Source organism: Quercus lobata, chromosome 5 (genome assembly GCF_001633185.2).
Source record: "Quercus lobata isolate SW786 chromosome 5, ValleyOak3.0 Primary Assembly, whole genome shotgun sequence".
NCBI lineage: Eukaryota > Viridiplantae > Streptophyta > Magnoliopsida > Fagales > Fagaceae > Quercus > Quercus lobata.
The window spans coordinates 48,391,611-48,408,303 of NC_044908.1; the positions used below are offsets into that span (position 1 = coordinate 48,391,611).

The following is a 16,693-nucleotide window of genomic DNA, read 5'->3' on the forward strand; positions in this document are numbered from 1 at the left end:
GAGAAAGTATCACTTTGAACTAAAAAAGAAAAAGAAAAAAAAAAAAAAAAGGAATGAGAGAAAATCTCAGAATAATAATGTAATACGATTTTAAAATATCAGTCTGTGAAAGGCAAATACGCATTAAGACTGCTGGATTTGCGTGGTTTCCACACTTTCCAGCTTTCCCTTTCTTCCCTTTATTATTTCTTTACGAGTTGATGTTGATGCATATATATATCAATATATGTGTGTCTATATATATATATATAAGCGGGGGAATCCTCTATATATATTGCTTTGAAACTGAAAAGTGCTTTTCTACCATTTCATTCTAGAATTTCAAGATAATCCTTGTCGGAAGGAAACAATAACCCTTGTTTTACATTGATATTGCTCTAGGCAATGCTTTTTTACACACTGATTATCCGACATATATAATGAAAGAGATCAAATACATAATGTCCAAAACTTACTTCAATATGCCCCAACAATCAAGAAAGAGCTAATCATGACTCCCACATTAATAATAGGCAATCAAAATCACCACCAAATTTCAACTGTATTGGCTGGGAAGCTTCCTTATAGTGACCTAACAATCTATGGAAATGCAGCCTTGGGAAAGGCTTGAATTAGCAGCTTTGCCCACAAAAGGATTAATTCTCACCCAAACAAGAGAGAAGACTGAGGCCAAAAGCACTGACCACAGAACAACAATGGTTGGTGTTCGGTTTTGGCGACCCATGAGACCCTTGAGGAAGGGGTATAAATGAAGAATCACCCAGAAGGCAAAGAACACCTTGCCAAAGAGAGGTCCCCAAGCTTCATAACCTTTATTAAGTGCATCCGAAAATCCAGCAACAACACCAACCAAGTTGATTATGATCAATGTTGTTGGAGGGATCAGAACTGTTGTCCACTTGACAATGTAGAGCTCACCAAACTCTCCATCATCAGCTGCCTTTGAAGTGACAGTGAAGTTAGTGTCAACTCCAGCTAACATCTTCAGGAAACCTTGGAAGACAGCAAAGAGATGGGCTGAAACACCTCCAATCACCCAGAACTGCTCATTACGCCACCAGTCTTCTATGCTGATACCACTCCACCGTAGCTCGAGCACACTGGTCACGATGATGGACATGAAAAGGCCAAGAAACAGGGTGCTTGCTAGGTTGGAAAGCTGATCCAAAATAAAATGTATTATGTGAAGTAAGTTCTATGAGTAAATGGTTTCAAACCATAATCATGAGAAATAAAAATGTAGCCAGGTTAAATTTTTAATCAAATGTCAAAGTTAATAACATTACTTCAGTGGTCACTGATTTTGAATATTGACAAAGCTCTTTTTTAGGAAGTTAAGAAGAGCACCCTATAGTCATACAAGGCCTAGTAAAATAGTAAACTGATGCATTTTTCATACTTGTTTCAAATGTATAAATTGCATCCAACTTTTTCTTTATTTCTATGTTGGCCAATGTTATTATGTAACGATCTAACAAAGCCACCCCCTGACATGGTTTTAAATAATGAATTTACGTTGCAAATAATTATCTAACTATTTCAAATTCTTCAATAACTTTTGATAACTACTGAAGATAAAGAACACACTATCTGTAAATTTTCAACAGGAAGTACAAGAAATTACCGTTGGTATGATGAATTTTCCAGTGAGAAGGCAAACTGCAGGAATTGTGCAATAGGCAATGAGAGGGAGGGATGTAAATGGATAAACAATGGTGTTTGTATACGCTAGTCTTTGAAGCCATTTGAGGCGGCCTCCTGCAAACCCATACCATAGGGGACAATGTCTGCTAAGGAAAATCTCCACAGACCCAAGTGCCCACCGGAGAACTTGATGCAATCGATCAGACAGATTGATAGGGGCTGAACCTTTGAATGCAGGCCTTACAGGCATGCAGTAAATTGATCTCCATCCTCGGCAATGCATCTTGAAACCAGTTAAAATATCCTCAGTGACTGAGCCATATATCCAACCAATCTGGGAAGTCAGAATAAAAATTGTGAATTGGTGAGAAGGTAAGATCTAGTAATGCAACACAGCTTATAGCCAAAAGATAATAACAGATGGACAACAAAGAAGGAAAGGAAACTTTCCCCAGCAGAAGGCCACACCCAAGCCAGCTGTAATTAAAACTGAAATCGGAACTAAAATTTTATCTATTAATTTTGTAAAGATTGTAATGAATTCACATTCTGGAATAATAGCAATAATAGCACATGATTTTCAAATGAGAACAAGAATAAAATAAAAAAGTCCACCTCTTTTCCCCATGCGGTCTTTTCTTCATAACCACAGCCGATGACATGAATTGCTTCATTAATCAATGCTGCTGGGTTGACAGATTCAGGAACTCCACCATTTTCCATTAGTGTAGACTCAATAAATACAGAAGACAAGCCAAAAGTTTTCTCAAAGCTCATCTGGGAGATCAGCATTGACCTTTCATGCTCATCATAATCTGCCCAAAGAAAACCAAAAATATATTAATTATTGAAAACCCCGTAAATTATTTGCCTAAATCCAATGGCCTCAATAACTAGACTTACTATCAATCTCCCTGAGGTTAAAGATTGCAGCATCTAGCTCTTCCCGTTTTGCATCTCGGTAAACGTCTGAGGGATCTTTAGGAGTCTTCTTGGAGGGGCAGCAACAAGAGCAGCAGCCACACCATGAGCAGGATGAGGAGGAAGACTTAGGTAAGCTGGGCATAGAACTCGGCCCATAGCCATAAAGTGCTTGCCTATTGAAAACACAACCTGTTCCCACATAAACTGGTCCTTGAAGGCCATCTAATCCTTTCATGTTAACCTGAAATTGAAATGAAGAGATTCTCAAAACTCAGAGGGCTCCAACTTCTATAATTATGCAGGGACCAATATCAGCATTGTGGCATTAGCTCGTTTCCTTCAAATAATTCTATTTCATTTTTAAAAAATGACATGTTAAAAAGGCAATTGGTACATTTCATCTATTTCTATACATCAACTGAAGACAGACATTGTGAGTTGGACTTCAACACAACTCAATTATTTCTTTTTATAGTTTGACCTAATTACCAAAACTCCCAAGCATATTAATAAGCTAAATTTGATAAAAACTTTTGTGACAGATGAATTTCTGATATACTTGAAAAAGAAATAATATTTTTATTTCTTCAAAATATAAGTCATTATAAGGAAAATATTAAAACAAATGGAGTGGATATGCTAGCTTTAGACTTACATCAAAGAAAACCGTGTTTCGGTTGGCATATCTGTCACTGCGATCAATGCCATCAAACCTCTGAGGGAACTGCACGTAGCATAAATCTCGACCAACTTGTGGATCCATCAAGAAACACATTGCCTCACGAACTGCCTTGCTATTATTAACATAATGATCACAGTCAAGATTGAGGATGTAGGGAGCATTTGTAAGAACTGCAGATACTCTCACCTGTACAAATCCAACCATTCAAATAAATTGTAATGTTTGAGTTCCTATGCAAATCATTAATTTTGAGAAAGGATGTGAACATACCAGAGCATTTTCAGCACCAGCTTTCTTGTGGTGCTGGTAGCCTGGTCTCTTTTCTCTGGATACATAGACCAGTCGAGGAAGTTCAAGTCCCTCTATATCATGGGCACCAGTATGTCCAAGGAAAACCTGAAGTGGGTGGAAAAATGCCATATGTGAAAATTATTACATTTTCAAATTATGAGGCAGCAGTTGAAAACATTTTCTAATAAGAGATGTAAGAACTGATGTGGATTGATAGTTGATAAAACTTGAAGTACTTTGACACAGAAAAGAAGAAAAAATATCCCTCAGAAATTATCTTTGAATAATAATAGTTTTAAATAAAAAAATCCATAGACAACTTATACGTAATCGCCTTAAGTTTCAAAATCTACAGCTTAAGGATTGGTTAAGTCCTAGTTTCTTTCTAGATACTAGATGATTCTGAAATGTAAGATATTTAAAAGCTAGATATTGCAAAATTAACTAAAATCATAAACCACAAAATTGTCTATAAGATAGATTTACCTGAATCATTCCCGGGTGGTCACGGGTGTTATTCCCTGGCCAAGATGTTCCATCTTGCATTGTCCAGCCTTCTTCCGGTGTTTTCTGAGCCTTTGCTACTAAACCATTAATTCGCACTTTAAACTCTTCATAATCTCTCTGTAAGAAGATAAAATCCAAAATTTGAGATGGTTGCTTTTAGATACCATTATTACAACTTAAGAATCCATTAAAATATCAAAGTGGAATGAGCAATTGACAAGTTGTAGCCAGATAGATTTTCAGTTGCTTACCTTCATTGCTCTACGTTCCTTGACAAAAGAAGGTTGCACTTTATCCTTCAAATAGTCAATCTTCTGTGCAAAGTAAAACTCAGGTGCACGTGGTTCAATTGCAAATTTTTTGCAGAACGGTACCCACTTCCTTGCAAATTCAGATGTTTCAACAAGAGATTCAAATGTAAGCATGGCAGCTCCATCATCTGACAAATAGCAGGAGACTTTATCCACAGGGTAGTCCACAGCAAGGATGGAAAGCACGGTATTGGCAGTGATCAACGGTGGTTCTTTCAAAGGGTCAACTGTACTCACAAAGAAATCCACAGCAGCAAGCTGGGAGGGTTCACCCTCTCTTTCAAACCTGACATAGTAGTGAGTTTAAGTATCCCATATATGCATTCAAAAATAGCTTTCATAATTATGTTTTAAGTTTTTCAATAAAGTAGATCCATTACTATATGCTACTTAGTGAATGCTAATTCTCTTCATTTGTAACCTTACGTTAAATTACTTGCAGATTCAGCCTCAGCTTACTAAGCTTGACATGTAATTCATAGGTGACATGAGACCATGATTCAGGGCCAATATATAATAATATAGTTAAAGGAGACATGAGATCAAGATTAAGAATATTAGTTGAGAATGCTTGACCAGGTTTAATGCTAAAATGTCAAGTTAAATGAGAGAAGTATGAGTTTCACAGAGGATCTGATACTATTGAACACTTTCAAATAAAAAACCTTGTGGCACTACTAAAACTTTCAAACAATTACAACTATCATCTTTGACATCTACAGTCATCCACATAAGAGTGATGTATGTACCTTGCAGACAGCCTGTCGATAAATGTCTCCCTATTGATTGGAGACCATTTAGGGAACTGATCCAATACCCAAGAAAAAGCAAACCATATCTCACATATGACAGAAGTGAGCCACAGACCAAAAGCACTATCAACAGGATGTGTTATTCGGTAATGGAAGAAGAGTGACAAAATTATCAATCGCATGATTATAACAGCTCTATATGGTGTGAGCTTGGTGGATGGAATCGGAATAATAGCTGAAAGTGGTTGTGCAGCATCTGCGGACCTGAAAAAGCAATGGAAATATCTGATTAATATATTTAGTTTTGTAGAACAAAGCAAAAATTGATATATCAATGGGGAATGGTCAAAGACAGAGACTAAAAAATGCAATGAATTTGCTCTGTTCCCCTTCAGAATATCATACAGCAGAAAGCGCCACTATGATTTTTTTTCACACCTTCATTAAAAAATATATATATATATATATATATTTATATGATGCTTAAGAAAAAGATAGGAAGTTGAATCTTATTGCAAATATTTTGTGTACTGATCCATTTTATTGCAATTAAGGGTTTCTAGCAGAGAAAAATCATTGCCAGTTTGGTGAGAACAAAATAGAAACCACATGAGGAAAAAAATTTAACTAAACAAATTAATTCATCAAGTGCTTAATAAACAAGTAGTTCCTTTTCATCCATGGCTTAACGTACAAAGGATTTGATAGCTTGACCACAAAGAAAAAACCATAGCCATAAGGAAAAAGCTTTAAGCCATGCATGATTTAAGTAGTATTTTACAAAAAAATTTAAAAAACTTGTCCCTCTAGTTATCCTTTTTTATTTATGTCTTAAACCATCCTATCTTCTACATTTCTTATCCACTGACTCTTTGGAAATTCATCTTTCTTGTCACTTACAGTTTATCTTCCATCTGCTGCTCAGATGGAACTCGACCATCCTTTTCAGCCTTAATTTCAGCCTTACTAGCAGTCTTTTTCTTTTTGTTCTTCTTATCCTTCCAACTCTCCACTCTATTCTTCCAGATTGGATTCCCAGATTCATCATTTAGTTCTTCAAGAAAACACCAAGTAATGTAAATACCAAATCTATTACAATTGAATAGAAAGATCAACACAACACAAGAAATTAATATTACTTACCACTATCCACTGTGGATACACTACTGACATGTCTAGCATGAAGTCCACCTTCCTGTACAAACCAAGATGAATGATACCAAGCTTTCAACATCACAACTTTCGTGAAATGTATTTAAAGGTTGAATGTTTAATCAACATAGCTAGGAAAAGGGTTTTCATTGCACTTCCTCAAAATTGTGTGTCATACTACTACTTCCACCTAGAGTTATATTTCATATGTATGAAACAGAATTTACAACAGCAATTACCTGAGGATCACTGAGGTGAGCTGCCATAGTGGATCGATTGCCTGAAACCTTCACTTCAGCATCATCCAGTGAGTTCTCTAGGGAATTCAAAGACACAATTAACTTAGGATACTAGACAAAGCGATGCACGTTTAATGGAAAAGACACATAGCTACAAAACTAGAACAACCCTTTTTTCTTTCTAGAAGTCATCCCTAATTGTTTAATTCAATTTTTCTGAAGTAGAGAGAGAAAATATAAGAACTTTAATAGGGAGAGAAACAAAGCCATGTGGATGAATTTTCTTTCTTCTCCTACATTTCCCCTAGAATTGAAAAGTTAACGAGATTTTCAACAATTATTAACATTACAAATGCAAGAGAAATCAGCAGAACAAAAATATCATACCCCAAATTGTATTGGCTCAATCAATGTCTAAGAAAGTTTTTTAAGTTTGTACAAATGATCATCAGATAATGTTGTCAAATTTATCCTACACATGGCTGACCTCAATAGCAATTACCCACATAATGATATGCAAAAATTTAACCAAAAAACATAAACTTGATCAAGAAATTTGAAGTTAGAGATACAATACCATCATATGGAGCACCACAACGCAAGCAAAGTTTGCGGCCCTCCTTAATCTCCAAGTCAACACAGGCCTTGCAAATGGAGAAATTGCATTCATGGCAAGCCACAAACAATTCCCCATTGGCATTGATTCCAACTTGCTCACCACAAGAATTGCAAACAGGAACTCCAGACTCCATCATTTTGATATATCACTTCACTTCAGTTCCAGTACTTTTTCCTAAGAGACCCAATGGGTTGTTTTTGATTTTATATGACTGACCCCCAACAAAAGGTAGGGAATGGTGGTGTGTATGAAGCAATGGCACATGCATTTTTGTAATGGTGAGAAGGGGTTGAAGGTGGTGGTTGAAAGGGTATGGAGGTTGGGGTGTTGGTGTCATTTTTTTTTTTCTATTCTTTTTCTTATTTCAGCTCTGCAGAGACAGACAGAGAGTGTGGCAACGTCAGTCTGTTTGGTTCAAAGAGAAACGAGTTTGAAATATTGCGGGAAGTGTAAGGAATGGTTTCGGTTGAGAGGGGTACATCTTTAACCAACCAATCTTGCAGACTAGCCTAAGGAAAGACTAACCTGGCACTGCCATGTCAGACCATCTAAATCTAAATATAAAAAAATAAAACACCTCGTGCCCCAAAAAAAAAAAAAAAAAATTGTATTTAATTTCATTCTTAAAATTTCATCCAATTTTTGTCTCTAAATATATATGAAATTAAAATTTGACACTAATATTTGTTTCATATAAGTTATATGTAAAAATAATTTCGAGAAGAAAATGGGAGGCCAGGTCTTGGCCCATATTTATCTTCAAGAACAAAATTCCAAAAAGGGAAGAGAAGAGAATGTGAGGCCCATTTCTATCTTGCTACAAATTTATTTATTTATTTATGAATCTTGCTGCATACACTATGAGTCCATACAGCTTTTGATTTACACCTCTCTCTACTATATTTTAAATATAGGAATAGTTCAAGCTTTTTATTAACACATTATTGGTCTACCAGGCCACAAAATTTAGAAAAAATCATTCATTTGTTGTTCTCTCGTTTTTGTTCAAGCGTGTCTAACGAGGGTCTTAATAACTTTTTGCAAGAATTTTGTTTGAGCAAAAATGATTTGGCGTTAGTGAAAATACTATTTTTCGCAACCCACATTCAACTTATTTAATGGATTCCTATTAAAAAAAAAAAAAAAAAACTTATTTAATGGATTTCTAATCTAACCCAAATACTTCAATCTCTCTCTCTCTCTCTCTCTCTCTGGTAGATACAAGGTCTTAATTAATAGATGGATAAAATTTAGGTACAAAAAATTGGGAATTGTATATTACGTTTCTCAATTAAATTTAAACACATAGTTGTATTGATTAATAAGGTACAAATAAAATGATCTTTTTTAATTACATTTAATTTCAATGTAATGATATGTTTGATAATTAAGAATTTCTGAGATGAATGCTAAAGTGATGGGATTTTCTCTTTAAAACACAAATGATGAGTGAATTTGGCACCAAATGTTCAAGTGATGGGACAGGAATTAAAAGGCAAGTTCTTTTCTGTCATTTCATTCCCTATAGAATTTCAATTAATGGAAGGAAATACCAATCCTCGTCTCACTTTGATATTGTTCAATCAAGGCAATGCTTTTCCACTCAGAGATTTACCAACACTCAGGAAAAGATAACTACATATTTGTTCAAAACTTACTTCAATATGCCACAACAGTCAAGAAACAACTAAACATTGCACCCACCTCAATAATAGGCAATCAAAACCATCATCAAAAACTATGGGAAGCTTCATGTGGTGATATCACAATCTATAGCAATGCAGGTTGGGGCAATGGTTGAGCTGTCAACTTTGTTCACAAAGGGATCTATCTTCACCCAAATAAGAGAGAATACTGAGGCCAACAGCACTGACCAAAGAACAACAATGGTTGGAGTCCGGTTCTGGCGACCCATGAGACCCTTCATGAATGGAAAGAGATGAGAAATAACCCAGAAAGCAAAGAAATTCTTGCCAAAGAGTGGCCCCCATGCTCCAATTCCCTTGTTAAGTGCATCAGAAAATCCAGCAACAATGCCAACAATGTTGATTATGATTAGTGTTGTTGGAGGGATGAGAAGTGTTGTCCACTTGACAATGTAGAGCTCACCAAACTCTATGTCATCAGCTGCCTTTGCAGTGACTGTGAAGTTGGTATCAATTCCACCCATCAGGTTGAGGAATCCTTGGAAGACGGCAAAGAGATGGGATGAAACACCTCCAATCACCCAGAACTGCTCATTTCTCCACCAGTCTTGAATGCTGACACCACTCCACCACATCTCAATCACATTAGTAAGAATGATGGAGATGGTAAGGCCAAGATAAAGGAGGTTTCCGAGGTTGGTCATCTGAAACAAATTACAAGGTATAACATGAGGTAAGTTCTTTGAGTATATTGTTTGAAAACATAAACATTAAAAAAATTGTAGCAAGATTGGATTTTTTACTATATGTTTAAGTTCATCAAACATACATCAGTGCTCATTGATTTTGACTATTGACCAACATCTTCATGAAATTTGGAAAAACACCATATAGTCATACCAGGCTTACTTAAAAATTAATCTGATGCATTTACATAATTGTATGTAGCACAGTGTTATTATGTATCAATTTGTCTAAACTACCTCTCCCAAGACCCCAAAAACACAAGATTTCTAATTTTTAAGGGAAAGTACAAGAAATTACCGTATCTGTTGCTACAATAAATTTTCCTGCGAGAAGGCAAATTGCAGGGATTGTGCAGTAAACTACGAGAGGGAAGGATGTAAATGGATAAACAACTGTGTTTATATATGCTAGTCTTTGAAGCCATTTGAGGCGGCCTGCTGCATAACCGTACCATAAGGGACAATGTCTGCTAAGGAAGATCTCCACAGATCCAAGTGCCCACCGGAGAACTTGGTGTAGTCGATCAGATAGGTTGAGGGGGACTGAACCTTTGAATGCTGGTCTTAAGGGCATGCAGTAAATTGATCTCCATCCTCGGCAGTGCATTTTGAAACCCGTCAAAATATCCTCAGTGACCGAGCCATATATCCAACCAATCTGGGAGGTCAGAATACAAAATTTGAATTATTACAAAAAGAGGTTTATATGGGTTTCAAGGTCAAATTTAGTAATGGTTAATGCTCAAGTGAAAGTTTAGATGTAAATATATGCAGTACAGCTTATTACAATAAGATCCTAACATATTGGCAACCAAGAAGGGAAGCATGAAATTGCCGCATGAGAGCAAGAATAAAAAGAATGTACCTCTCTTCCCCATGAAGTCTTCTGTTCATAACCACAGCTAATGACATGAATTGCTTCCTTGATCATTGTTGATGGGTCAACAGATTCAGGCACTCCTCCGTTTTCCATTAGTGTAGACTCAATAAATACTGAAGAAGTGCCAAAAGTTCTCTCAAGGCTCATCTGGGAGATCAGCAATGACCTCTCGTTCTGATCATAATCTGCAACGAAAAATCCAAGCATATCTTAATTACTGCACGAAATGTCTGTTTAACTATTTTTCTTCACAACTAGACTTACTTTCAATCTCCTTGAGGTTAAAGATGCCAGCATCAAGTTCCTCCTGTTTTGCATCTCGGTAAACCTCTGAAGGATCTTTAGAGGGCTCCTTGGAGGAGCGCTTGCCAAACCATGAGCGGGATGGGGGAGAAGCCGTAGGTAAGCCAGGTAAAGAAGGAGGTCCATAGCCATAAAGTGCTTGCCTATTGAAAACACAACCTGTTCCCACATAAACTGGTCCTTGAATGCCATCTAGTCCTTTCATATTTATCTGATATTGGAATGAAGAGATTCTCAAAACTCAGAAGGCTGAATACTTTGGTAATTATGCCGGGACTCCATCACAGCATAATTTTTTTTTTCTCCCATTCTTCTATTTTATTATGAAAATGTGATATGTCAATTTGCAAATGGGATAATATATCTACTTCTATTCATAAATTGAAGAGAGTAAAATTTGAGTTGGGATTTAACTAAAAACACAGCTTGAATCGAAATGCTTCTGAATCCTTAATATTTACCATATATGAAGTTATAAACCAGTTTCCAAATCCTGAAATACTCACCAGATATTAATGTAGAAACTTATTTTCCTTTATTTTATTTTAATCATTTGACGATAAAACTCCCAACTTGATTGAACAATTAACTTTTATGAAGATCTGTCTATGATGGATGAATTTCTGATATAGTTTGACACAGCTTTGAAATTTATATTTCTTACTTTCATAATATAGACAAGTGCTTATAAGGAAACTAACTAGAACAATGGATAAATCCATACGTGCTATCTTTAAACTTACATCAAAGAAAACTGTGTTGCGGTTGGCATATCGATCACTACGATCAATTCCATCAAACCTATTAGGGAACTGCACATAGCATACATCTCGACCAACTTGTGGGTCCATCAAGAAGCACATCGCCTCACGAACTGCCTTGCTATTGTTAACATAGTGATCACAATCAAGGTTGAGGATGTAGGGAGCATTTGTAAGAACTGCAGACACCCTAATCTGTAAATCCAACCATTAAAGTGTAATTGTAATGTTAGAGTCCCAATGCCAATCATTAATTTTGTGAAACTATGTTAACATACCAGAGCATTTTCAGCACCAGCTTTCTTGTGGTGTCGGTAGACTGGTCTTTTCTCCCTGGATATATAGACCAGTCGAGGAAGTTCATTTCCATCTACATCATGGGCACCACTATGTCCAAGGAAAACCTGAATCGATGAAAAAAAAAATACCATAGTTAAAAACTCGTTTCTTACAAACAGGGATGGACAATGTAATAGCATTTTTCTGAGAAGATCTGTAAAAACATTAATGGACTAATAGTTGCTAAAATCTGTAATTTGGAAAAAGAAAAGAAGAAATTCTATCCATTCAGAAATTATTTTTCCATAATTTCAAGTAAATGCCGACGAGATCTTCAAGTAATGGCCTTAAGCTTCATAGTTTACAGCCCAAGAATAAGTTTGAGAAAAAGCCTTGTTTCATTCTATATACTAAATGCTTCCTGAAATGTAAGATATTAAACAACTAAATGTTACACAATTAATTGAAATTTTATACAAAAAATATAGCTATAAGCTACATTTACCTGAATCATTCCTGTGTGGTCATTAGTGTCATTCCCTGGCCAAGGTCTTCCATCTTGCATGGTCCAACCTTCTTCTGGTTTTTTTTGAGCCTTCGCTACTAAAGCATTAATGCGCACTCTAAACTCTTCATAATCTCTCTATAGCAAAATAGAACCAATTGAGACTGATTAGTTTTAGAGACACAATAGTACATAAGTTTACCAACAATAATAATTAAGAGAAGCATAATCTGCTGGCCATAAGTTTAATGTGGATTGAATCAAAATCCTTAAGATGTCAAAGTGGAATTAGTAATCGAGAAGTTGTAGCTAGACAGCATTTCAGTTGCTTACCTTTATTGCTCTACGTTCTTTCACAAAAGAAGGTTGCACTTTATCCTTCAAATAGTCAAACTTCTGTGCAAAGTAGAACTCAGGTGTACGTGGTTCAATAGCAAATTTTTTGCAGAATGGTACCCACTTTCTTGCAAAGTCAGCCGTTTCAACAAGAGATTCAAATGAAAGCATGGAAGCTCCATCATCAGACAAATAGCAGCAGACTTTATCCACGGGGTAGTCCATTGCAAGGATGGAAAGCATAGTATTGGCAGTGATCAATGGTGGTTCTTTCATTGGATCAACTGTGCTCACAAAGACATCCACAGAAGCGAGCTGGGAGGGTTCACCCTCTCTTTCAAACCTGATATGGTAGTGAGTTTAACCATCCCATACATGTATTTTGGTTCAAAATTTAGCTATCATATTTTCGTTCAAAATGTTCATCAATTAATAAGTCCATTTATATTTTAGTTCGAAGTTTTATTCAATACATATTCTCTTCTTATTCAACCTTACATGTTAAATTACCTGCAGATTCGGCCTAAGCCTACATAAATGACACCCATGATTGGGGGCCAAGATATAAGCACAGAGTTGAGATAAATTTCAGAAACATCAGTTGACAATGTTTGTAACCAGGTTTAATTAAAAAATGACAAGTTAATTAGGAAAGGTGAAGTTTTACAGAGGATCGGATGCTATTGAACCAGCTAGGTACATGCATAAAATCTTATTGCACTAGTAAACACTTTCAAACAATTATAGCTTGCATCTTTGACATCGAAAGCCACAAGTATGTATACCTTGCAGACAGCTTGTCGATATATGTCACCCTATTGATTGGAGACCATTTAGGGAACTGATCCAATATCCAAGAAAGAGCAAACCAGATCTCACATATGATAGAAGTGAGCCACAGACCATAAGCACCATCAACAGGATGTGTTATTCGGTAATAGAAGAAGAGAGCCAAAATTATCAATCGAGTGATTATAACAACTCTGTATGGTTTGATTTGGTTGGGTGGAATTGGAATAACACTTGAAAGTGTTTCTGGAGCCTCTGGGGACCTGCAAAAGCACCACCACATCTGATTAATATGCTAGTCTTGTAGAACACAAAGAATTTTGATATATCAATGGACAATGGTCAAATAATTTGCCATCTTACTGTTTATTAAAAATCAGTTTAAAAAAAAAAAACTATGTTAAGAAATTTAAGGAAGTCTTTTTGTTTATTTTTGAAAACATGTTATCTTCTACATTTCTTATCATCCAATAATTGAAATCTGTCTATGCTTCTTTTTAACTTACTGTTTCTCTTCCTCTTCCATCTGCTGCTCAGATGGAACTTGATCATCCTTTTCAGTCACAATTTCAGCCTTAGTTGCAGCCTTTTTCTTCTTGTTCTTTTTATCCTTCCAACTCTCCACTCTGTTCTTCCAGATAGGATGCCCGGATTCATCATTTGTTTCTTCAAGAAAACACCAGTTAACATAAATTCCAAATCCATTGAAATTGAACATAAGGATCAATATGACAAAAAGATATCAGTATTTCTTACCAATATCCACAGAGGACATGTTACTGATGCGTCTAGAATGATGTCCAACATCCTGTTCAAACCAACATGAATGATATACTATAAGCCATCCTAATATTCTTGGAACGTATTTAAAGGTTGAATGTTTACTCAACAACACTATAACAAGGGTTTTCATTGCACTTCAAAAATTGACTGTCATACTCCTTCCTTCCTAGTAAATTTTTATATATGTGTATGTATGCATATGTAAAACATAGAACTCGCAACTACATTTACCTGAGAGTTATTGGGGTGAGCTGCCATTGTGGATTGATTGCCTGATTCCTTCAGTTCAGCATCATCCACTGGGTTCTCTAGGGAATTCATAGCCACACTATTAGCTTTTAATTTGGATATTAAATCAATCAACCCGCTTTTTGGTTATCAGAAGAGTGTATAATGGAGAAGACACACAGCACCCGAAATTAGAGCAGCCCATTTTTCTTTCTAAAAATTAATTCAACCACTTATACGTCCCTCTACAACCTAATTTTCTGAAATAGAAAAGGAAATTGAAGAAAATGCTTGAAAATAATAAAAGAAGCCGTGGTGATACTTTCTTTCCTTCAGTGCATTTTCATTAGAACTAAAAAGTCTACTAGAGTATTAATAACTACTAAAGATGTACTCCCCAAAGAAATGTCAGCCCATCAAAAATAGAAATACTTGACTAACATATGAACCATAAGGGTAAAACTTAGATAAAGTTATTAAATTGTCGTACTTTAAGTCTCTCAATTAAATCCAACTGTATCGTTGCATTAGCCAATGTAACACAAAGGTGATATCTTCCACTCACAACAATTAAATTCAGCCTCGTGGCTTATTGTGATATGCAACCACATGGTTGAATTTAATTAGAAAATTTAATATATAACACTTAAAAAACTGGACCTTAGTTTTTCCCAACCTATAATATTATCCACAATGTCTAAATTTTTTTTCTACAAGTGATCACCAGATAATGTTGTTGATTTAGCCTATATGTATGTATGTCTATATATATATATCTTGGTATCAACTAATGGAACAAGTAATAAAATCATAAAGCACTAATGCAAATATAAACATATCATTTTGATAATCACATGCAAGAATTTTAAGAACCCACATCTAGTTATTCAAAAAAAAGAACTTAGTTAAGAAATTTGAAGTTAGAGATATACCACCATATGGAGCACCACAGCGCAAGCATAGTTTCTGCCCCTCCTTAATCCCCAAGTCAGCACAAGCTTTACAAATGGAGAAATTGCACACATGGCAAACCACAAACACCTCCCCAGTATTGTCATGCTCACCACAAGAATTGCAAACAGCAGGAACCCCATGCTCAGGCTCCATCATGTTTGTTTCAGTTTCACTTTTCATTAGAGTATGGATGCTGGTTTGATATGAATGATAACCCTTAGCACCAGGTAAGAGGGTATGGTGGTATGAGTGAAGGAGTGGGGGTGCATGCATATTTGTAGTGGTGAGAAGGGGTGTAGGGTGGTGGTGATTGAAAGGTTCTGAGGTTGAGGTGTTGGTGTCATTGCTTTATGGATGGAGAGAGAGAGAGTGACAGAGAGAGAGATGAGGAGCAACGTCTTTTTTTCTTCTTTTGGGCTCTGGAAGAGAAAGGAGTTTGAAATTTTGCGGGAAGTTTTCGGCGGAATAGAATCATGTTTAGGAATACATGAGATGAGATTGAATATATACGTATAGAATATATATAGCCCTCTTGTTTGGTTCGAGGGAAGAGATAATGAAAGGAAAAGGAGAAGGGGATGAAGAAATTTCGTTGTTTGGATTGATGATAAGGGGGCCCGTCTTTATTTAATTTAATTTTTTTAAATAATGCTAGTTGAATTAAAGGATTTAAAGAAAGGAATGCCATAAAACTTTTAAGGAATGATAAGATAAATTATACAGCACATAACACTCTTAATTAAAGTGGATGATTACTCATTTTCTTTCTTTTTTATTTTTGGAAATAAACACACACATGTACAAGGAAGAAAGAGTGAGATTCTAATAAAAAGATATACTACAAACTCCACTAAAAGACCTTTGTAACCTTTAAGGGAGGTTGAATTTAATCATGTTATGTATGCATGTTTTCTATCAAAACGCTAATAAGTTACCGTTGTTATCATATGCATTATGCATATCACATAAATTTTTTTTGTTAATCTTATTATGAAATATTAGTGATGAATGTTTGATTTGTCATAAACCTATTGTAGAGAGGGTTAATTGATTGAATTGAAAGTTTAAGAACTAAAAATTGATATTTATTCTAAATTCTAAGGGTTATTTTTTGAAAAAAAAAATATCACTTTTGTGAACGTCACACCAAATCACTTATATTAGATAAGGTTTGATAGGTTTACCATTGGATTACTTTTATTTTTATATAACTTTCATTCTTACAAAATACTAAGATAATCATAACTCAATAATTATCTCATCTATAAAAATTTTAAATTTTAATTAATTTTTAAAAAAATTTTAAGATTATAGACAAAACATGAGTTTGTACGTTGTAATGACACAATTTGTAACGACCCA

General features: G+C 35.4%; 2 protein-coding genes across 3 annotated transcripts; both read right to left on the reverse strand.

The window, feature by feature from the left end:
* Nucleotides 1-333: 333 nt before the first annotated feature.
* LOC115989165 (cellulose synthase A catalytic subunit 8 [UDP-forming]) lies at nt 334-7,433 on the reverse strand. Its single transcript, XM_031112827.1, has 13 exons — nt 7,080-7,433; nt 6,503-6,579; nt 6,255-6,306; nt 6,012-6,165; nt 5,109-5,375; nt 4,300-4,645; nt 4,028-4,165; nt 3,521-3,646; nt 3,224-3,436; nt 2,548-2,809; nt 2,260-2,459; nt 1,625-1,978; nt 334-1,159 (listed from the first exon to the last, which is right to left on the reverse strand). The coding sequence occupies exons 1-13, from the start codon at nt 7,255-7,257 to the stop codon at nt 572-574; spliced, it is 2,955 nt and encodes a 984-aa protein (XP_030968687.1). The 5' UTR covers nt 7,258-7,433; the 3' UTR covers nt 334-571.
* A 1,176-nt stretch (nt 7,434-8,609) lies between these two features.
* Nucleotides 8,610-15,728, reverse strand: LOC115991715 (cellulose synthase A catalytic subunit 8 [UDP-forming]-like). 2 transcript variants are annotated; one of them, XM_031115579.1, is made up of 13 exons: nt 15,310-15,728; nt 14,381-14,457; nt 14,123-14,174; nt 13,873-14,032; nt 13,363-13,629; nt 12,575-12,920; nt 12,242-12,379; nt 11,736-11,861; nt 11,440-11,652; nt 10,646-10,907; nt 10,379-10,602; nt 9,812-10,171; nt 8,610-9,471 (listed from the first exon to the last, which is right to left on the reverse strand). In XM_031115579.1, exons 1-13 carry the CDS (start codon nt 15,602-15,604, stop codon nt 8,872-8,874), a joined length of 3,120 nt encoding a protein of 1,039 aa, XP_030971439.1. In that variant the 5' UTR covers nt 15,605-15,728; the 3' UTR covers nt 8,610-8,871. The 2 variants fall into 2 exon arrangements, with proteins under 2 accessions (XP_030971439.1, XP_030971438.1); XM_031115578.1 differs by having other exon boundaries at nt 10,379-10,578; nt 10,658-10,907; nt 15,310-15,727.
* Between the last annotated feature and the right edge of the window lie 965 nt (nt 15,729-16,693).